The 23,961-nt window shown below is 41.2% G+C and overlaps 1 protein-coding gene across 8 annotated transcripts in view; it reads right to left on the bottom strand.

Moving 5' to 3' along the window:
* The window catches only part of SETX (senataxin), an 87,422-nt gene extending 63,809 nt beyond the window's left edge, over positions 1-23,613 (bottom strand). For 4 of the 8 annotated variants that reach the window (XR_010407728.1, XR_010407729.1, XM_045883410.3 and 1 more), the window contains exons 1-9: positions 23,480-23,613; positions 22,501-22,616; positions 17,119-17,324; positions 15,902-16,112; positions 13,657-13,766; positions 4,434-4,653; positions 3,350-3,469; positions 240-411; positions 5-92 (exon numbers count right to left, since the gene is read on the bottom strand). Coding sequence is in view for 6 of the 8 variants with exons in the window: in XM_045883410.3 (XP_045739366.1) it covers positions 5-92; positions 240-411; positions 3,350-3,469; positions 4,434-4,653; positions 13,657-13,766; positions 15,902-16,112; positions 17,119-17,295 (1,098 nt within the window). In the remaining 2 variants the exon portion in view is untranslated. Of the gene's footprint in view, positions 1-4; positions 93-239; positions 412-3,349; positions 3,470-4,433; positions 4,654-6,923; positions 7,004-13,656; positions 13,767-15,901; positions 16,113-17,118; positions 17,325-22,500; positions 22,617-23,447 lie in introns of those variants that run through there. The other 4 variants (XM_045883409.3, XM_054509474.2, XM_045883408.3 and 1 more) reach the window with 4 other exon arrangements.
* Positions 23,614-23,961: the final 348 nt, after the last annotated feature.

A 23,961-nucleotide genomic window follows, 5' to 3' on the forward strand; every position in this document is an offset into this window, starting at 1 on the left:
ATACCTTTTTGGTCTTTTCGGGATTATAATTGTATACAATCTGGCTGCAAGTCACCATATCATCCAAATATGACTCCGGTTCTAACTTGGTCCTTAAAGAGTAATAAGAATAAACAGAAATTAATGAAATGAAAAAAAAAAAAAAAAAGCAAAAAGGAAAAAACCCTATTGCTAAGTCAGTTACAACAGACTTCCTCATTGAGATTATTTTAAAATACTGACACATTAACTGAACTAACCTTACAGAGCTGTTCCGTATATTTTGGATCTCTTTATTGTAGCTCACATTGTTGATAATGGTTTGAAATGCCTCAATAGGATCAATACGTTGACCCCAGACCTTAGATCCAAGGCGATCCAGAATCACCATGAAACAGTGTAATGCTGGCCAAAAAGGATCCACACTATCATCTGAAATACAGTGGAGTAATTGCTGGATTACAAAATGATCAGAAAAAGATGCTAAAACATACTGAGAATGAAGCATTCTTTATCTGGGTAGCAAAAAAACTGAATTAGCAAAGCAGCTAATTTAAAATAAAGTGCTGCCAACCACAGGTTTTAAAAACCTAGTAAACTTTAAAGCTAATTTTGCATTTTTTTCAAGCAATACTATACACCCCTAAGAAATTTTTTAATGGGGAACAAATGGAGAGTCTAGGTAAACTCACCTCTCTCACCCTGTTTGCCATACCTGAAACAACCCTTCCTACCGAACAAAAGCCCATGATACAAGAAATCCTGGTTTTAAGCATGATCTGAATTATGTGTGCCATTTGGCTGCTGTAAAGGACTGAATACCTTAGCTAGTATTAGGCTAAGCAGATACACACACCCTTCATCCATCCATATCTCAACTTGGCCTTGTTATCTACTTTTCACCCAAATGGTAGGAATTCCCACTACTGAGCAGCTCTTACCTCCAGTCCTTTCCCTCTCCTCTATCAGATACGCAGTGGCAAAATACTGCCCTACTCAAAAGCCTTCCAATTGCTCTTCAATGTCTTCCAAGAAAATTCAAGGTCCTCAGTCACGCACTTACTTGTAAGATCCTACTCTATTGTGTCTTTCCAGCTTTATTTTTCACACTCCCATCATCACACGCTGTCTACAGCAAAAACAGCTGGCTTCTTCCCAAGTAAGAACCGGAATGCCTTCAGCACCACCTCCCAGAATCCTCCATCCTCAAGCCCAGCACAAATGCTCCTACTACATCAAACATTCCGTGGTCGCTTACTCTTCTCTAGCACTCTTCTGGACACAGGAGCTCCCACTCACTCAGTTACTGATAGGTTATCTGCCCACCGAGAACTTCCTGCTGTATTTCCTTCAGGGCTCTTAAACTCTACTTGCTTTGCCACAGGCATTTGTGTAAACCTTCCCATACACTTTCTTGTCCTTTCCTGCAGCTGATAGTGTCTTATGGCCAGTAAGCTCTCAAGTAAGGAACAAAGTCGTCAGTTTGAAGACCATTATGAAAGCCTTCTTAAAGAGATGACTCCCGTTTTGAAGAACGTTAGGGGAGCTGGATTAACGGAGAAGACAGAGTTGTATGGGCAAGGCACAAAGAAATGAACTATTAATGTAGTAAATGCTGGTAAATGAATTAGTAATAACTTTAACAATAATGTAGCAAGAAAATGTATGTGATCACAAAAAGAGTAACACTGGGGGGGTGCTGGGTGTGGGGTGGCACCGGGGCTGGGGAATGGTGGTGGCCATGGTCGAGGAGGCTCCGGGATGAGCAGGAGGAGCGCCGTGAGATGGACCAGCTCCCAAGGCAGCAGGGAGGACACTGCCTCTTACTACAGCTGCTCAGAGGTACTAAAGGAAGCTCAGCAGATGTGGGCACCCCAGCCAGCAGCAGAGAGGGGTGCAGGGGAGCCACAGAGAAGCCCCTTCTGATGCCCCAAGGAACAAGCCGACCCATCCAGGCTCCAGGACCACAAAGCAATATGAAACCTGTTCACGAGAGGAGTCAGGAATGCCTTCCACCAAAGAAATGTGACCAGCGAGGATATGAAGAGAACCACCAGCTGCTCAACTAACCACACACCCTCCAGTGATGCCTCTGAATGGTCCCGAGGGGTTGTGGTGGCCAGGCAGAGTCAGGCAGGAGCCAGAGTCAGCCTGGGGGGTGATGGAGCTGAGGCCATCGCTGATCTGACGGTGGACCAGGATGGTATGCTGTATAAGGTGGCTGTGCCACCTGCTACCTCCTCTCCAACTGGCCCATCTGTGGTGAACATGAGCCCCTTGTCCCCCCCCCAAAGAGTAACATTTACATAGCTCTTTTAGAATCTTGCACAAATGACTTTATATCCACGCTGGAGTTGTCTAAAGAGAAGTGAATGTGGGGGGAAAATGATTCATTATATTTTCATAGGATCTGACATCCTTGATCTTTATTTACTCCTTCATCAAGATTAGAAATATTCAGTACAGATCCTCCCTGATCAGCCTGATACAACCATGAGCAAAAGAAAGTGAGGGTCTAATAATAAACATGACGACAAGTTTTACACCCTGTTTTCTAGACTATCTGAACAGCACTGTCCAAGAGTGCTTTCTGTGCTGATGGAAATGTTCTTTACCTACACTGGTCAATACAGTAGCTACCAGCTACATGTGGCTACTGAGCACTCAAAGTATAGCTCGTGGGACTGCAAAACTGAATGCTTTATTTAATTTTAAGTTTAAATAGCCACATTTGGCTAAGAGTCACCATGCTGGACAGTGGAACCCTAGAGAACCAAAGTGAAATGAAGAACCAGGAAAAAGGAAGACCCTAGGACAGGAAAGGTTTTCTCCACAATTTTAACTACCATGTCATTAGAAATTTATCTGCTAGTCTTTTTTTTTTTTAAGATTTTATTTATTCATTTGAGACAAAGATATATATAGAGAGAGAGAGAGAAAGAGAGAGAGAGCATGAGCAGGGAGAGAGGCAGAGGGAGAGGGAGAAGCAGGCTCCCCGCTGAGCCAGGAGCCCAATGTGGGGCTCGATCCCAGGACTCTGGGATCATGACCTGGGCCGAAGGCAGACGCTTAACCATCTGAGCCACCCAGGCGCCCCCTGCTAGTCTTGATTCTACCACTAAATGGGCATTTCAACAAGAAACAGTAAGTTAACTTCCCTGGGCTTCAGTCTCCTCTTTTATGAAGGTAAGGTGCTGAAATTAAACTCTAGAAGTCCCTTCCAATTTAAAAATCTGAATCCGTGACTTAACCATACAAACGTTCTCTCTTCTTTTGTCCACACCATACACCCAAATTCTTGCAATGACACTAGTATTTTAAAAGGGCATATCACAGTATTCAAAAGCATTTAGCAAATAAAGGTTATTACCATCTGCTTGCCTCTCCATGGTGTGAAGTATTGATTGCATAAAATCATTCTGTTTGTCTGAGCCCAGCAACAGTGAGTCCATGGCCTGCTCCTCCAGAATGGTCAGCAACATGCAAATACCTGTAAGATCATTGACAAACGTTTTCTTGACTTGATTAAGTAACATTGCTCTCGTGCCTTCTCTGGCTTAGTTGGCAAAAGAGTAACAAGGCGAGGGCGCCTGGGTGGCTCAGTTGGTTGAGCGACTGCCTTTGGCTCAGGTCATGATCCTGGAGTCCTGCGATCAAGTCCCGCATTGGGCTCCCTGCTGAGCAGGGAGCCTGCTTCTCCCTCTGACCCTCCTCCCTCTCATGCTCTCTCTATCCTTCTCTCTCAATAAATAAAAATCCTTAAGAAAATTATAAAAAAAAAGAATAACAAGGCGGTAAAATGAAGCAAACCAGTATCCAGTTCCTCAAACATTTAAGTCTGAGACAGTCATACACAACTGCTCCCAAGTAACAGGACTTTAGACTGACTTGAAAGTAAAAAGGGAAAATGGTATGAACGGGTTAGAAAACAATTGCTATGACGACTACCACACAATTTGTATTTCCTCAAATCTAAGGTGCCTTCAATTTTAAGATCACCATATTTTGAGCACTCATCACTGCCAAATATGACACATGACTATAAGACTCAGAATCAGTAAAGTAGGGTAGAACTATTTTGAGTCAGTGGAACTTGTTGAAAAACCAAAGCTATTATCTCTTTCACAACCAGGCAATATTTTACAGATGGGAAAATCTCTTTAAAATATATCAAACCCCATTAAAGTCAACTGTTATACTATTATCTTGTTACATATAGTATTGCTTTAAAGATTTAGTTGCCATACTCGAACATGTACCTCTTACAAAGATGGTTTCTAGGATAAATAATGTTTAAAAACAGGATGTGTAATGGCTAAGTCAATTTAACAAGAGAACAAGAATTGGGAACTATGAAATCCTTGATCAGATCACCAAGAAACCACTTCCTTTGCAGGATACTCATTAAGAATCATGAAAAATACTAGTTATATTTGTGTAGGAACAGTACTTACCTAACCAATAGTTTTTGTAGTTGGTGGTATCGTACATGTGTGAGGGCAGAAGAATCAGTTTACCCTTCTCGAGGACAGAAGAAGTATAAATGTCCGGACTTTCCAAAAGCCCCAATTCAATGACTTTAAAAAGGCAAGTCAAAACCTCCTGCAAGTCATAATAATCATCTCTGTCCACTTTTCCCAAATTTCTTGCGGTCAGGATAGCCCAACGCCGAACCTAAAGGAATAACATGTTCACTGCTTCATTCAACAAATAATTGTCTACATGCAGCAAGAACCTAGTTAAGAAAATAGGATTCTCTACAGATTTTAAAAGACCTAAGATACAGGTCGCCTGGGTGGCTCAGTCGGTTAAGGGACTGCCTAAGATACTAGTAACGCAATGCTTGGACCTTATTTTATCCTGATTTGGACCCTAAAAAAGCATTTATGAGATAATCACTTAACCACTGATTAGAAATATATAGGGGCACCTGGGTGGCTCAATCAGTTAAGCGTCTGCCCTCGGCTCAGGTCATGATCCCAGGATCCTGGGATCGAGCCCCTTTCAGGCTCCCTGCTTGGTAGAGAGCCTGCTTCTCCATCGCCCTCTGCAGCTCCCCCTGCTTGTGCTCTCTCTCTCTCTCTCTCAAGTAAATAAAAATCCTTTTTCATAAAAAAAAATATATATATTAAAGAATTATTTTAGGTGTGGTGATATGAATTTTTTTTAAAAAGTCATTATCTTTAGAGACATACTGAAGTATTTTATGGATGAAATGCTCTGATGTCTAAGATTTGCTCTAAGTAATCCAAAGGGATATAGAATATTGGCTATGTAGTGATAACTCATAAAGCTCAGTGATGGATATATGAGGGTTCATTATATCATTCTACTTTTGTATGTTTGTAATTTTCCGTAATAGAAAGTTAAGAGGGGGGAAAAAGTGGAGCCTCAGAAGAAATCAAAAGTCACCTCTAAATGTCAATATAGCATAGACAAATGATTTTAAATTTCTCGTGGACAAGGGGTGCCTGAGTGGTACAGTCGGTTAAGCATCCAACTCTTGGTTTTGGCTTAGGTCATGATCTCACGGTCATGAGATAGAGCCCCGTGTCGGACTCTGCACTCAGTGTGGAGTCTGCTTAAGATTCTCTCTTCCTAGGGGCGCCTGGGTGGCTCAGTCGGTTAAGCGGCTGCCTTCAGCTCAGGTCATGATCCTGGGGTCCTGGGATCGAGCCCCACCTCTGGCTCCCTGCTTGGCAGAGAGCCTGCTTCTCCCTCTCCCTCTGCCTGCCTCTCTGCCTACTTGTTCTCGCTCTCTCTCTCTCTCTGTCAAATAAAAAAAAAAGATTCTCTCTTCCTCTCCCTCTGTCCCTCCACAACCAAGCTCCCTGCCCCCTGCTCTTTCTCTAAAATAAATAAATCTTTAAAAAATTTTCTTGTAAGCTATGAATTAAATTTAGTAATCATGACCAACCTTAAAAAACTAATAAAATAGAACAGAAAAATATCAGCGTGCATCCTGCATGTTAGGAGTATTATTTTGGGAAATGTTTGCGTCACATATGCATATGTATATGTGTACTCAATGAAAAACACTTTTTATCACAGGTTATGGTCAAAAAAGTTTGAAAAACATAGAGCTAATGGATGTAGGAATGGACTGGCTCTACGCCAACGTAAGTAATGAATTTTAAACTTTTGGAAAAGATACAAAGGAATGCATGAGTCCATACTGGTAATAAATAGGTAAATAAATAGGAGAAAGGCAAAAGCTCCTGGTTATAGTACAATCAATGTCACGTGTTAACTGGTAAATGTGTTGAGTGCTGGATGGGAAAATTACTTCACAATCCCAGAAAAACTGGTTCAGGCAAAAGCATCAGTTAGCACTAAATATAGGAGAAAACTTTGGTGAGGAGCAGGGCATTTCTGTGATCTCCAGTATCTAAGAAACAGAAAATATACAGTGAAGAAACTGGACAACACCTTGATCAGCTGATCAAAATTAACATAACCACAAAGGGCAAATGATATGATGCGCGTCTGTTATAGAACACTCTGAGAAGGACATCACATCACTCTTATGGAGTACCCCAGCTGGGAATGCATAGCCTGACTCTAACAACTAGGAAACATTAGACAAACCCAAAATGAGGAGCATTCTATTTTTTAAAAGGTGCGGGGAGGGGCGCCTGGGTGGCTCAGTTGTTAAGCGTCTGCCTTCGGCTCAGGTCGTGATCCCAGGGTGCTGGGATCAAGCCCCGCATTGGGCTCCCTGCTCTGCGGGAAGCCTGCTTCTCCCTCTCCCACTCCCCCTCTGCTTGTGTTCCCCCTCTTGCTGTGTCTCTCTCTGTCAAATAAATAAATAAAATCTTTAAAAATAAATAAATAAATAAATAAAAGGTGCAGAACAGGGATGACAGCACTCTTCAGAAATGTCATAAGACAAAGGCTGAGGAAACAACAGTCCAGATGAAGGGAGACTCAAGCAACATAATTACGTGTAAGAGCTGATCCTGGCCCGGATACTGGAGCACAGGGGGGAAACACTACGAAGAACACTGGAGAGCACATGGTACAGCTGGAAGATAGACATTACTAAATCAGTGCGAAATTCACTGAAGCTTGTAACACTGTCCTTACAGAAGGAGAAGAGCCTCTTCTCAAGAGATACACATGAAGTACTTAGCGGTAAAGCACACAGGGATGAAACCGACTTTCAAATGGTTCAGGAAAAAAAGCTGTGTCACTTGAAAGCAAATGATAAAGCAAATGGAGACACTAACAATTAGTGAATATGGCTTAAGATGATACAGGTATTTTATTCCTGAGAATTTTCTGAAAGTGGGAAAGTACTTCCAAACAGTTAAAAAACCAAACCAAACCTAGGGGCTCTGGAGCCCGGCTGCCTATCTATACACCCTGGGTTCCACACGCTAGTCTGTGTAAGTGATTCAGTTTCCTCATCTATGAAATGTGGGCTGTAAGGTTTTAATGAGTTAACATCCGGAAACTACACAATACTGCACCCAAAACACAGTAGACCTGAATATTCACGGCTGAATATTCACAGTCATGAAAAGCCTTTATCCAAGAAAGCAGTATGTCATGTAATACTTAGGATTGCCCAAACAATGTGAAAAGGCTGACGCTGACTTTGCACAGACTGTTGGTGGTAAAGGACCCCAGCTGTTTGAAAGGTCTTTATTTCACCTTCTCTCTTGGGCGCTTGCTTCTAGATGGACAGCTCCCATTCTTCAGCAAAGGGAAGACACTGTTCCATCGTCGGTTTTATTCCTATGACTGAGAAGCTAACTGCACCTCTCTCGTAGGTAGTCTTTTCTCTGGCTCCTTTAAAACCTTTGTCTCTAGTATCCTGAAGCATTACTACAGTGTGCACTGGTGTGGGTTTTTCTTTTATCTCTCCACCTCAGGATCTGTGAGCATGCTTATCTGCGTTTTTCACTGACTTTGAAAAATAACGCACCATCACCTCTTTATCACTCCGGTTCTTTCCTTTGCCAACAGAGCGAACTGAGATTAGATCTTCCCACTGTACCCTGCCTTTTCAGCATTCCCCCTCCATCCCTTTGTCTGTCTTTCTAAAGTAACCTGTTCATCTTCTAAATTCATTCATTCTCTCTTCAGGCACACCTAACTAGCCGTTCAATCCATCTAAAGTGTTTAATTTTATGTGTTTCATTTCTACATATTTTAATTGAATCTTTAAAAAATATTCCTGGTCTTTTGAGAGTGGGTTTTCAAGTCTCTCTTCTACTGAAGCACTTTATATTCTGTATCTGATCATTCTAATAAAGGAGTTCTTTGGGTACACTTGCTCATTTTTATTTCCACTCACACACAGTGGTTTTGTTGTTTTAATTTTGGTACCTTCATTGGGATATATCTGTGGGAATCTGGCAAGGACTCAGTTGATGTGTCCCTCTGGAAAGGATTTGCAATGGTTTCTGCAAGTATCAAGCAAGCAGGCAAACAGGAACTTCTCTTATGAAGAGAGGGCTTTGGTTACAAATTTTCAGGGAAGTCTTTTCCTCACCCAGATTTCAGAGACAGACACATTTCTGTCATCTGTGAATTATTTTCTACTACCTTTTCGACTGAGGGTGTGGCCCACCACGTCTGTTTTATTTATTTATTTATTTTAAAGATTTTATTTATTTATGCATGAGAGACAAAGAGAGAGAGAGAGAGAGAAGCAGAGGGAGAAGCAGGCTCCCAAGGAGCAGGGAGCCCGATGCGGGACTCGATCCCAGGACTCTGGGATCATGACCTGAGCCGAAGGCAGACGCTTAACCATCTGAGCCACCCAGGCGCCCTCAAGTCTGTTTTATGGTAGAGCCTCTAACTCCCTATCCCAACACCTTAATATACATCTGTTAAACATATACTTTAAGGTTCTACTAACTTTGGCTAACACTCTCTGGATGCCTGTGGCTTCACTGTCCACCTTCTACTCTGGGTTCCAGTTCCCTGTCCATTTCACTCTTACCTTCTTGGACAAGCCTATAAACCCTGTCACATTTTACCTGGCATACCTAAGTATTTTGGAGGAGGAACATTTTTCAGTTTATAGAGACACTAGACTGCCAGAAATTGAAGTCTTTTGCTGACATCTTTTTCGGATGAGGGTTAGGGAATAAGACTTCAGAATTAAAGACTATAACCTTTTATTCATCACACACTTTTATCTTTGGTCCATGCGTAGCCCACTTTTAAATTTAAATTTTTATTATTAATGCAACATGCACCCATAAACTCATCATCCAACACAAAAACTAAGGCCCCTTTACTGTAACATGCATTTAACTATATGGGGCCCATCCCCCCCCCATCTTCCTTCCCCTTCCAACCTGAGGTGACCATCATCTCGAATACCATGTTCTTCATCCCCTTATTTTTTATATAGTTGTGGTATCTATCTGTAAATATTCATTTTATTTCTAACTTTATAAAAAGAGTTTCCTTCTATATGGAATCTTCTGAAACTTTATTTCACTTAGTGTTATATCACCAGGATTCACTTATTTTGTTTCAAGTTGATAGTTTGTTTAGATTGCTACATGATATTCCCATGTGAAGATACTTCAGTTTATTCACGGACTCCCCCACCACCAGGCATCCCAGTTGTTTGCAGGTTTTTGTGAATTCTAAGTAGTGTGCTATGGAATTTCTTATATATGCCTCCTGTTACAAATGATCAAGAGTATCTCTCTTACATACACCCTCAGGAATGAAACTGCTAGATGGGGCGCCTGGGTGGCTCAGATGGTTAAGCATCTGCCTTCAGCTCAGGTCGTGATCCCAGGGTCCTGGGATCGAGTCCCACATTGGGCTCCCTGCTCAGCGGGGAGCCTGCTTCTCCCTCTGCCTCTCTCTCTGTCTCTTATGAATAAATAAGTAAAATCTAAAAAAAAAAAAAGAAAGAAACTGCTAAATCATGGGACATAGGAATGTTCAAATTTAGACGAAGCCAAACTAATCTCTAAGGCGCTGCCCCAATTTACACTTCTACCAGCAATGAGGTCCTGCAGATCCACATCCTAATACTTATAGCCTCAAACTAGCACACACTACAAAATACTGTGGTTTTGCTATTTCCTTGTCATTAATGTCAAGCTGTCCTTCATATGTTTATTAGCCATAGAACTTCCTCTTCTGGGAAATGCCTGTTCAGATCTTCTTCCACTTTTCTTTTGGGGTTTTGTTAGTGTTGTTTATAGCTTCTCCCAATTTTTAACTTGTCTTTTCACTTTAAGATGTCTTTTGATAAACAAAAGCTCTTAATTTTGATATAGTCACGTTTATCAGCCTTCCTTTTATAACCAATGCTTTCCTTCCTTAAAATCTCAGTGATATATACCTATATTTTCTGCCAAGAGTTTGGCCATTTTATTTTTGACTTTTTTTTTTTTTATTAAAGATTTTATTTATTTATTTGACAGAGAGAGACACAGTGAGAGAGGGAACACAAGCAGGGGGAGTGGGAGAAGGAGAAGCAGGCTTCCCGTGGAGCAGGGAGCCCGATGCGGGGCTCCATCCCAGGACCCCAGATCATGACCTGAGCCGAAGGTAGATGCTTAACGACTGAGCCACCCAGGCGCCCCTTTATTTTTGACATTTAACCTTGAGTGTTTAAATACTTGATGTTTTAAGTATATGACTTAAAAATATGATTTCCTCCATAGAGATACCTTTGTATCACTTCCATTTCCAGTCCTTCTTTTCCCCATTGATCTGATGCATCATCTCTATCAAATACCGAAGATCTAAATATGAGCGAGTCTGTTTGAGTCTCTATTGTATACCACTGGCCAAAGTATCTGTCTGCACATCACTATCACATTGTCTTAACTAGCAGAGCTTCATAGTAAGTCTCCCTCATCCTCAGAAATGTCTTGGCAACTTTGGATCCTTCCTCTTCCATATACGTATTTTAGAAACATCTTAATGTGTTACATTAAAAACCCTGCTGGAATTTATTTAAAAACACTCTGAATCTATAGATCAATCTGGGGCAAACTGAAAGATCTTTCTATTACTAAGCTTTCTTATTTATGAACACAGGGTCTAGGGGCGCCTGGGTGGCTCAGTCGTTAAGCGTCTACCTTTGGCTCAGGTCATGATCCCAGGGTGCTGGGATTGAGCCCCACATCGGGCTCCCTGCTCCGTGGGGAGTCTGCTTCTCCCTCTCCCACTCCCCCTGCTTGTGTTCCCTCTCTCGCGGTCTTTCTCTCTTTCAAATAAATAAAATCTTAAAAACAAAACAAAACAAAACAAAAAACACAGGGTCTTTCTTTACTTATTCAGGTTCTCTTTCATGTGTTAATTAAGTTTTATGATTTTCCTGTAGAAGTTCCGTATCTTTGTTAGATTTATGCCTGGGTATTTAATATTTTCTGAACCTGTAATAAATGGAAATTTATCTTTATTAATTTTTGGCTGGCTGTGTACAGAAATACCAGACTTCTGTAAATAATCACCTTGTTAAACACTTATTTCTCAAAACTTGTAGATTCTTTGGGGTTTCCTAAGTAAATAATCTTATTGTTACAAATTATATCATTTTTACTTCTTCCTTTCAAATTCTAATGCCTCTCATTTCTTTTTCTAATTATTTTTACTGCATTGACCAGAAACCCAACTTAACACTACAAAAAGTGGTGATAGTGAGCACCTTTGTCTATTTCTGATTTTAAAGGGAATGCCTCACTAAAAGTTAGTCAATTTGGATAATGTTTCCTTTAGGTTTTTTACAGATACAACTCATCAGCTTATAGAATTCCCTTCCATTCCTAATTTGCTAAGCATTTTTAATCTGAATGGGTGCTGAATTTTATCAAATGGTTTCTCTGCATCCAATCAACCATATGAGTTTTTTAACTTGTTAGTAAGGTGAAATTCTATTTATAGATTTTCTAATATTTTGTTTAAGATTTTTGCATATTAATGACCATCATTTAACCTTAATGTTTTAGGTGTCTTGTTTTTGTTGTTATGTCTTTTTATTATTTTTGTTTTTATGTTGTTATGTTTTTGTTATTTGTATCTTGTTACCTGCTTCATAGAATAAATTTAAGAGTATTCTTTTTCTGGAAAGACAAACATAAAATAAGGATAATCTATTCTGAATAATCAGCTCATAAATTTTGAAGCTTTATTTCTGTAATTACTTCCAGTTATCAATTTCCCTGAAAGCACCTCTTTTGCTACATCCTACAATTTTTTTATGTAACATCTTCATTAGGATTCGGTTCTGTGTATTCTTAAGTCTTGATGATTTCTTTTTTAGCATATGTTAATTTCAAAATGTGGAAACTCATTTATCTTTTCATTAACTTCTATCTAAATCGTGTTATGATCAGAGATCATGGTAGTCCTTGAAATGTGCTGAAACATTTATCATGGCTTAGTATGTGATCACTTTTGTCATGTTCAACATGTATTTGAAAAAATGGTTAGACGCCCAGTTCACATATATATTCATTAGGTTATGTTTGTAAACCACCTTATATATATATTCCCTTCCTTGCTGAGGTCTTTATTGATCTACTGATTCAATACTGAAGAAGAGGACACGGAAATCTTTTACAATAATGAGTCTACTATCCCTTCCTGTAGTTCTACCAATAACTGCATATCATTTACTTGAGCCTATTTTAACCAGCATATTACTTGTTTAAAAATGCTATATGGTCTTGATGAATTGAATTTTTATTATGTAGTAACCTTATCCATCTCTATCCAAATGTCTTTTTTTATTTGATATTACAATAGCTTCACCACTTTGTTTAGGTCAGTATTTGCCTATTAGCTGTTTTTCCATCTCTTACATCAACTTTTTGCACAAACTTTTTGCAAAAGGTATCTTTAAACCTGTTTATATGTACGAACCTTTTCTATTTCTTTTAAAGCATTTTCTAAATAAACTCATTATTTAAGATAATTCACTACCTAGCTCTGCCCTTAACCAGATGAGAAGCTTGCATGCATGCTCTCACATCTTTCGTCTCCTTGCCTGCCAACCTCATCACGTTGATACCACCTAGTCCAAGTTATTATTGATATATTCACGTTCCTTGAACTTAGTGGGGTTTTTTTTAAATAATAAACTTTACCACAGTATTCAATCAACTTTTATATATTCCTGACAACATCATCTGAATTCTTCTCTCTCAAGGACTTCATCAGCAGTCTAACACCAGCAGCTCAGGACTCCCAACCACTGGTCACTTAAAGGACACTGAAGACTCAGTCACAAAGCCTGTGAGGGCCTGGCCCAGGTCGTGCAGGCTCGGCTGGACCTGCTTCTTCTACTGCTATGCAGCTGTAAAAGGCCAGGCCCAGAGGGCACCTGGTTATACTTTCTGTCCATTTTCTTTCACAGCCAGGGGCATCTCACCTTTACATTGAGCACAGGCCTTGACCCTGGTCCTCTGCCTTGCCTGGAGTACACTTGGAACTCCTGTTATCCTGACAAACTGTATCCCCGGCTACCTACAGCTACCCAGGCCTACAGGTTTCCACTGTTTATCGCTCTGTGTTTCTGCTCCATTGCTGCTCCCCAGAAACATTTACCTTTTGAGGGGTGTGAGTATACATATTTTTAACAGTTTAATATTTTAAACAAAATATACACCCAAACCCTCTATTATAACTATCTATATCTATATGTGCAAAAAATATGTCCTTTCATTGCCTACTACTCATACTCACCATTTCATTGGGATGGACCAGAAACAAATAGATGCCTGGATGTTTGTCAAAAACCTGAAAGGAGCAATTAGCTTGTTCCATCCGACAAAGTGCTTCAACACATAATTCATCTAAATAAAAAAAAAAAAATAAGCCAGTAAATAAAAGACATAAATCTTATCAGCTTATCAAAACCCCCTAAATATGGCTCCTTTGGTTGTTCTGTAAGTAAATAAAGTTGTTTCTTTCCTTTTTTTTTTTTAAATGAGGCATTAAAAATGCTGATCATGTAACAATATTTACCTATCTGAAAGACTAGTCTAGTGTGATTGATCATGGTGTGTTCCTATAAACTACCCTGACTTTACTGGTATGCAGATTTTTTCTTACATTGGGCATAATTATACCCATAGGATATCTTCTTAGAAGCATGGATATCAGTCCAGTTCCATTAGCATTTTACATTTTGATCCACATGGACTTTATTTAGTACTAGTGATAAAGTGAGCTCTCCCCTCAAGTGGCTATTTTGTCCTACTCTCATTTATTGACTAATACACTTTCTCCACTAGTTTGAAAAGCTACCATCATCAAACAAGCTTCCCAAATATGACTGGTTCATTTCCGGACTCAATGCAGTTCCCTAAGTCTATCTATGCTTACACTGTTCTGATTCCTGCTGCTTTATGGAAATCTCTTCACTACCCTTTCAGAAGTATCCTAAATAGACTCCTACATTTACCCTACCTAATCAATCAGCTTTACTTTCTCAAACTTCAAAGAATATTGTTAGTGACGGAGGATGGCTTTGGGAAACAGTGATAATAACAGGAAAAGCATGAAGGAAGTGCTTGGGTATTGATGGTTTGTTTCTTGTTCTGAGTGCTGGCTACATAGGTGTGTTTGGTGAAAAATTATCATTTATGTACTTTTCTTGGATAGAGTATCTGTTAATAAATGCTTGAAAACTGACTTGTTAGAATTTTAAAACCTAATTATTTAAAACTTATTTAGGGGGCGCCTGGGTGGCTCAGATGGTTAAGCGTCTGCCTTCGGCTCAGGTCATGATCCCAGCGTCCTGGGATCGAGTCCCGCATCGGGCTCCCTGCTCCTTGGGAGCCTGCTTCTCCCTCTGCCTCTCTCTCTGTCTCTCATGAATAAATAAATAAAAATCTTTAAAAAAAAAACAACTTATTTAGGAAGAATTGATGTATCTAACCAAATCTTTAGATCTACTTTTCAGTTTACTGAAAATACAGAGAATAAAGAAGTTAAATAATATCACAAGTAAGCAATCTAAAAAATCCAGAAAGTGCATTATACATTATTCTACAGGAACTATATGGTCTCAGTAAGTCAACATTATGGCAAAAAAAAAAAAAAAAAGTGTATGTGTACAAGTTGACTGTTCTAGATTCAAAGAGATGTACAAAATATGAACCAAGGCAACATATGGTCCCTGATTGGTTCTTATTTAAACAAACCAGCCAAAAACCTCATTTTGCAACTACTGGGAAAATCTGAATATGGACTAGATCCTAGACAGCTTAAAGGTATTGTTATTTGGGGGGAAAAAAAGGTATTGCTATTTTGTTAGATCACAAAAATGTCTTCACTTTTATAAGATTCACATTAAGAAATGCAAATATAAATGACCCAAATCTATGCACCAATAATATGCCACACCTTAGTTAATTAGTGAAAATTACTACAGACCAGTAGTTCTTAACCAGACAGTTTTGCCTCCATGGCGCCCCGCCCCCCCCACCACTCAAGGCTCAAGGGACATCTGGCAATATGTGGAGACGGTCTGGTTGTCATCACAACATGGATAGTGGGAAGAGCAGAGGGCTACTGGCATCTAGTGGATAGAGGCCAGGGATGCTGCTAAACATCCTACAATGGACAGCATAACCCCCACAATGAAGAAGTATCCAGTCCAAAATGTCAATATGCCAATGTTGAGAAACTCTGCTATAGACAAATTACAAGAACAAAAATTAACTAAAGGATAGATGAGTAAATGTGTGATAAAGCAAATACAGTAAGATGCTAGCAACTGGAGAATCTACATGATGCATATATGGTGTTCACCATATCGTTCACTTTTCTGTATGTTTGGAAACTTCCATACTACAATGTTGGGAGAAAGTATGAAGTATCCTTATTATATGTTTAACAAGCAGATTTTCAATACAGATAAAACTAAGCTTCTACAATTCTTAAAAAAGACTGATAAAACTTGTAGAACACCCACGATACTCACTAACACGCTCATGTAAAAGCAGGTAAGGATATTTCAGTATTTCAAGAAGAGGAACTCGAAGCTTATTTTCAAAGTCTTGGCCAGTAAAGTCAAACAGTTGTGCCTCTCCATTGTTGTCTACTATATACAATTCATCATCATCTCCAATTTCTGCCTTCATGGATTTTTCAAAGTGATTTATGAGACGTAAGGTTTCTAATTCCCATAAAACCTATAGAAAAAGAAAAATGGGCAGTACGCTTTATATCTTATTATCAACAAAACACTGGATGTCATGATCTTTTTAGAAAGCTTTCTAACAGAAGTTTAAAGAAGTAATAGATATCACATTAGATTTGAAGAAAACAGTTCCTAAATAAGGCCACTTTTATGATATATGAGTACATACAACGTGAGATGTGTAAACACTGCCCTTGAAGAGTTTTGTTATAAATATCTCAATATCCCTTATCAACTATGAAAAAGGGAATGATGGGACACCTGGATGGCTCAGTTGGTTAAGCCTCCAGCTCTTGATCTCAGGGTCGGGAGTTTAAGCCCTGCACTGGGCTCCATGCCCACTCCCCCAAAAAAGGGGGGGGATGAGAAGTTGGAGCTTCTCTGTCAAAGGCATGACCAGGCCTTCTCTGTCTTCACTTCCATGGTCCAGCCATAGGTACCCACCTTAAAACATTAGCTTTAGCACAGACACTGGTTAGCTTCGTAACTAGGAAACTTAGCAAAGGTTTTCTCAACAGATTCATAACTAATCAACCTCTCCTCCCTTCTACATTATCTGCACATACCTCTACAGTCTGATTGTGTTTTTCATGTAATAAACCAAATATTCAAAGCCACATATTTAAAATATGTTTCACTTTGTTTACGATGACCAGCAAATACACCTGCCCTTAGAAGTTTATACCATTTATCCATTAAAAAATGAAAGAGAAAAAAGAATCAACCTTATTAAAATAACCCAAGCCATTCAGATACATGAATGTAACACTATCAAATATACAGACTTAAAAACATAAACTGAAAAAAACCCATACGTCATTTCATAAAATTGTTTTATATCACGATGACTAAAAGTGAGGGAACCTAAAATTCTACTTAAGGTTTCAATTCAATTCCATCCATCAATCCTGTTTCCTGAATGATTCCAAAAGAGTTCAGGTTTCTCCTCTTCCTCATAATCAAGCTCTGAAAAGTACTGTCCATCAAATGTAAATTACCTCATGCAAGAATGGTAAATCATCCCTTGCTTTGTGGTATTCGGCCACACACTCTAAGCAGTAGCAGAGGTCTTCATTAGCTGTTTGAAACTCACTGGAGTGGGTCTCGGATGCATAGCGCTGTAGGAAGTCAACGGTGGAAATGCCACCTGGCGTACACCAACAACATGTGCTCATTCTGCACCTGTATCCAGAAGAGACAATATCTAAAGAATAAAGAAAAATAACAACACTTCAGGCCTCTCCTGTGTGACCCTCGTCTCTAACTTAAAATGTGCCTCCACCACATGGAGAATGTGCTCCTGGTCAGCTTATCAATTACTGACTGAACTCAAATTTGAACCCACTCTTAAAAACTTTATCTTTGACACATAAAAAATATGAAACGAAAGTACTTTGTTAGTAAAAAAACATCACACAATACGCAACTGTACTATAGAGAAAACTCAAAACTGTGTAGTACTGATGGAAAATTACAGAGACAAAAACCTATCAATGCCTTCAAAGTATAGATTTTGGGAGTATTCTAGTGATGTACTGGAGCCAAGTCAAAAGTTCAGAGAACCTTTACATTCCTAGAAGACATTTTTCCAGAAATCCATGGAAATATAAAAATCCATATTAATCCATACCAATAACAAAACTCAAGAGAATGTTCTCTGGTTTAGAAAGTAAAGGTACAACAATCTGCACACGGTGTGTATGAACCCCACTGTAAGCTGTAATAGCTACAAATGTTAACAACCTATTGCTACTAAGTTTAATACCATTTTTTACTATCTCCAACTTTTTGTTTCTGTAATAACATCAGAGCCTCCACCATCCAAACTCATGTGAAAGGGTTAAGATAAAGTAATTTTCCAAATCCTAGCAGTCTCAAAAAGAGCAAAGTAACAGGAAGGTACCAGGAAACAAGAGGAAATCCCAAGAACCAAATGTGTCAAAGGTTTGAATAAAGATGCACGAATGAGGCAGGTTTATCAGAACTACAGACGGCATGGAACCGAGTGGATCAGCAAACAGGATGAAAGCCAAAATCCAGAGATCTCCAATTCCAATGAGGTGTAATAAAAATAAGATGCTATATTTTTATTCTTAACTAAATGCATACAAAGGTAAATACAAAGCTCATCATCAGTAAACAATGTGTTATGACTAAACAAAAATACAAGGTGAGCCTGGAAATACTCAAAATATAAAAGGATGTGGGAATGTCAAAGGAACACTGGAGCCAACCTCAAAGAGCTCTGGATGACCAAATCTGAAACAATTATCAACAAAGTAACAATGTAATTGTGGATTATAACCCACAGTATAGATACACCTGAGTCCAAACGGATATAAATAAATGACTGCATGAATAAACAAATGTGGGAGACCAACCTTCCTTACAGAAGAATTCCAAATAATACATATACATACTCTGTTCCAAGAGGTGGAGCTTAATCCCACCCCATCTTGAATGTGGGCTGGACTTGCTGACTCACCACAAAAGAGAGTACGGAAAGGGAGATACTATAACATTACAGTGGAGACATCTGGCAAACACAAACTTAACCAAGTACTCAAGGCTCACCTCACCGGAGTTGATAACCCCTCACCTAATGTACTGAGGAAGGAACTTCAATGCTGTAGGATGCTTCTCCCAAACCCATAACCCCAGCCTATTCATGAGAAAAACATCAGACAAACCCAAAGTGACAATTATCTACACAGCTATCAGCCAGTCTGCAACAAGGAAGAAAACCACACACACCCAAGAAGAATGAAGCAAGTGTTCTTTCATATGAAAATGATAATTTATTGGGAATTGGCCCAGAAAAATATCCAACAAGACTGATCTTCAGAAATTTGACCTTAAATTAACTACCCAATGAATATAAAATATCATCCTAATTAATGGGAAACAAGCTGCAAACCCAACTGTAAACTATACACTAACAACTAAGTCCATTTCATAACAGGATGGACCTAACCCAGGCATTCTCATCAGGGGTGACATCATCCTCAAGGAGATGAAAACTGGTTAGTAGGACACAAAAAAGTCCTACCTTTAGGCATAAAGTACATAAAGAGATATATAACGTACTGGTGGTTTAAAATTCATGGGAAATTCATAGGAAAGAACTGTCTAAAATGTTTCCTTTCAGGGAGGGAGAAGGGACAATAAAAGGTTAAGAAACATGACCAAGTCATTAAATATTTGGATACAGAAACCCGGCAGTGTGATGTTTTCAAATGCATTATCATCCTAAACTCAAGAGTGCAAAATCTCTGCTAACGGGAAATCAATGACCTCTTGATAGAAACTGTATTTCACTGCAGAGGCTTTTTTGGCATACTGCCAATTCCTAAAATAAGCTGTTTTTTAAAAAAAATTCCTTATTTTCTTCTTACATCATTGACTAAAGAATTATATATAAATGCGTAAGTAAAATCAAATACACGCATTTGTCTTGTGAATTTTTTTTTTAATGTTTTATTTATTCATGAAAGTCAGAGAGAGAGAGAGAGAGAGGCAGAGGCAGAGGGAGAAGCAGGCTTCCTGCTGAGCAGGGAGCCCGATGCGGGACTTGATCCCAGGACCCTGGGATCATGACCTGAGCCGAAGGCAAGATGCTTAACCATCTGAGCCACCCAGGCGCCCGTCTTGTGAATTTTTAAAATTAATTTATTAAAGTACTAATTGTATGCTTTCTTCATGCAAAAAAATTAGGGTGACTTTCAACATTAAAGCTGAAAAGGACATATAAAAAGGGACAGTCAGAAAACATACAGAAAAGGACATTAAAAAGGAGAAATCAAAACTCATTTATGAGAAGATTTCACTAAGTCCTAAATTAGGAGCTTCCTGAAAAGCAAAGCAAAAAAATAATGTGAGTTACACAGTCCTCACTTGAAAAATAAAAAAAGTAAGCTAGTTCAGCTAGAGAATCCTACTCTTTCCTGACACTAATTCTAATTCAATTACATTCTACTAATGCCCACCCTGTGCAAGCGTGCAGCAAACTAGGGAATACCAAGTAATATAACAGATATTATGGTTTTGCATAAAAGTATTTTATTCAAAGAAGAGTTTCTTACACCTAAAATGCCAATATCATAAATACTCGGAAGTTAGAAGTCTACAGAAGCTGTTTTTTCCGGTGATCTAATTCAAAGTGGGGAGTGAACTTAGAAGATCTAAGATCTAAGAATAGAAAGTGAAACTCCTCGGAGATTTCTCAAACATCATCAGTTGTGTCAAGCAGGATTTGTGCAGTCAATAAAAACTTTGAAAAAATTAAGGATCTGAAGTACAAATAAACTGGTGTAACTTTAAAATAACTAACTTAACCAAAAAAACAAAACAAAACCTTTCTATTAAGAAAATTAAGGAGTCTTTTTGTTTCACTCACCCAAAGAGCTAGCCTACTTCCATACACCAGAAAGGACTAAATTTTCTTGTCATATAACAGATGAGTGCCATGAGTGCCAGAATACAGAAAATAGTGCTATAGAGCATGTCAACAACAGAAACAGTTTCTATGACTCCTCTCGAAAGGTCATAAATGGGTGGTTATGTCCCCAAATCTAAAATCATCACTGGCCTGATAGTTAAGCCCCCAAAATCTAAATGAGATATACAATGTGATTTTTATTTTAAGGGAAAACTGCAGGTAGGTGACCACAAATCCTGTAAGTTTTTGCACAACCCAGTTCTTCTGAAAGTCATTTCTGTTCATTTCCTCAGATTTTAACTGCTTGGAACTATTACTGAGCCACAGATGGTGGTGTCCAGGGAACCCTCAAAATGCAGGACAGAAATAAGAGCTGCACTCTGAGCATCAGAAGAGAGTTGATTTGTCAGTAACATAGGATGCTTCACCAGAAGTATGGACTGACTTTCCAAAGACTGGCCCTGAGGATATCATTTCTCAGTATTAGCCGGCCAGAAACTTTAAATAGCAATCACTTCCCTCTACCTTTCCCAGCTAAACTTCTTGAAAAAGTAATCTGGATTCACTTCCTCAACTCCTTGGCAGTCTGGCTCTAACCTTACATTTCACTGCCACGTCTTACCAAATCCCAGACGTTCTTTACTTGCTGCCTCTGAAGCATACAGAAATGCTGGCCATGCATTTTTTAGCTAAGACAACACACCAATCCCCTTTCACTTCCTCTACCTCATCTCCTTCACAATCACCTCTTCCTTTTTTCTCCCTCTCAATATCAGCGTTTCCAAAGGCTTGCCTCAGGACTCTTCACTGACATCCTCTTTCTGGGTAACCTAATTCAAACCACTGCTTCCATTACTACCTATAAGGAAACCACCCAACGACTGCGAACGTATGTAAAACTCTCAGTGCAATGTTTAACTGTAACTGAGCCACTCAATAAATGACAGCCTAACCCAACCTACAATTTCTATTTGATATCCAACCACATGAAGTCAACCTCTACTCACCTGACAGGCACCTCAAAGTCAAAAACAGAGTAAAACCCTCCGCTTAAATCTGTTATTCACCCTGTACACTCCCATTACGATCCCTTCAGTTTTCAAATCAGTTACCTGGTAATTATCCTATACTCTCCTTCCCTTAGCCCCCATCTTCATGAATTCCATAAAGTCTATCTCCCTTATCATATCTGCACTTTATTCTCAGTGACACTGCCACCGCCTCAGAAGAATACATTTTCACCATCTGTGTGGATTACAGAAGCCTAAATGTCTCTGGCTCTTGTTTCATCCACCAATTTTTCCTCCAAAATGCTGCTGAAGGGCAAAGCAAAAACTGAGTTTTGAATTCTTACAGTTTGGAGATAAAATTCTAATTTTTGACCTCACCACAGAAGGCCCTCCCTAATCTGGCTTCGGCATTTCCTGCCATCCTCCCTCACTTGCTCTTCCTAAAATGGTGGTATTTGGCATTCCCTGCCTTTATAGAAGCTCCTTCAACTGCCTTGAACACCCGCCCTCCATCCCTCTCCCTGGTTCTTAACCCTAAATGCATACCAGAGTCACTGAAAGAACTTAGGAGAAAAATAAAATTCAGATTCCATTTTTTAAAAGAACCTCCCCACTTATTCTGATTAAAAGAGTTGAGAGCTACCTGTGTGCAGTGCATCCCTGAGTGTCACCACATCCGGGGGCTGACCCATCCTCTCTGCCTTTGATGACTTTTCTTCTATCCTCTGGGAACTCTGTATACGTTTGTCACTGCCCTTAGGGCGCTGACTTGAGCTGTTTACTTTGGTCTCCCACCGCTGCCACCCACCTGCTCCATCCTCACCACGTCTGAGTCCGTTAGGGCAAGGATCTGTCTTGTATATTTTTACTCCAGTGCTTGACATATCAAGTGACGGACCAATGTCTTAAACGTTTGTTTAAAAAATAATTACCTGGGCTAATGGCCTACAGAGAAGTGATCCTCTCAGTCGAGATTCCTAGGCTTATTTGTGAATGGGTGAGGATTTGCACTCACATATACCCAGACTCTGGCCCCAAGAGAACATTTCTGAAATAAGACAGAAAAAACTGATGAAGTGGTTTTTCTACGACACCTGAGCGTCATTCTCATCAACTCTGTGAAGTGGAGGCAGCTGGTACCAATGGGTCAAACGGCACGGGCTCAGGGAGGTTAACAGCCTGCCCGCGGGCACCCAAGTCTGCAGAAGGTGCGAGGGCGCTTCTGACTCCGCAGGGGGCCGGCTCCATAGGGGACTGTCCCCGCGCAGAGAACAGCTGGGCACCTCGTCCAACACCCCCGAACTCGGCCAGAGCAGGGAAACTGAGCCCTCGGTCCGCCAGTAACTCTTCCTCCCAACCGGGGGCTCTTCCCCCCTCCAGCCCCCACGCCCCGTTCCCGCAGGGCCGAGCGCGTCTTCGGCCCCTTGCAGCCCCGGCAGGCGCGGAGGCGGACAAAGCCCCTCCGCCGGCCGCCGGCGCCTTCAGGTGGGGAGGGGAGGGCCATCCGGGGCAAGAACACTCTCCGAAACGGGGAGAAGGACCCCGGGGCGCGAGGACGGAGACTGTCTCCCGCGAGCCCCCGACTCATGCCCAAGTCAGCCGCGCAGGGGCCAGACCAAAGGCAGCTCGCACGAGACCGCAGCGGAGACGGCAGCGAGGGAGGGGCGGGGGTCCCGACGCCCGGGACCCCGGGCCGCAGGAGGCGCCGCGGGCCGCTGCCGCCTCCCGCGCCGCGGCCCTCCTGAGGGGAGCGGCCCCACTCGCGCCGCCCCTCCCCCACCCGCCCGGGCCTCACGCGCCGCGGCGGTTACTCCACGAGGCCGCGCGCGAGCGCTCACGCCCGCCGGGCCCGCGGCCTCGAGCCCGCCGCTCGCCTCACCCCGCTCGGCCCCGCGTCGGCCGCTAGCCCACCTCCATGCCTCGGCTCAACAGTCGGCCGAAGGCGGATGTACGGGCCCACACCCGTCTGCCTCCGTCCCGACCCGGCCACCCAACCCGGCGGCGCCGCGCGCGAAGGCGCCGCCCCCCGCGCTCGCGGCGTCGGCCAAACGCAGGCCCCGCCCCCGCCGCAGCTTTCTTGTTTTGGGGCGCCGAGGGGCGGGGCGTGGAAGAGGCGCACCCGGGCTCCGCGGGGAGGCCGAGAAGCTCGCGTCACTTCCGGGATGCCGGGCTCGGCCAATCGGGAGCGCCCGTGTTGGGGGAAGGCGGGGCATTGGCTGCGAGGCGGTGAACGCGGCCCCGCCCAGGACTCGCTTCCGGTAAGGGCCGCACCCTGATGCGCCTAGCCGGGGGCGGGATCCGCGCCTACCCTACTGCGTTTTTTTCCCGTCCCTTTTCTTCTCTTTTCAGCGCCTCAGGTACTGTTCAAGATCAGGAAGGATTTTTTTCCCCCC

The sequence above is a fragment of the Mirounga angustirostris genome, unplaced genomic scaffold, assembly GCF_029215605.1.
Source record: "Mirounga angustirostris isolate CCGP_5_RB_7025 unplaced genomic scaffold, mMirAng1.0.hap1 SCAF_15, whole genome shotgun sequence".
NCBI classification, from domain to species: domain Eukaryota; kingdom Metazoa; phylum Chordata; class Mammalia; order Carnivora; family Phocidae; genus Mirounga; species Mirounga angustirostris.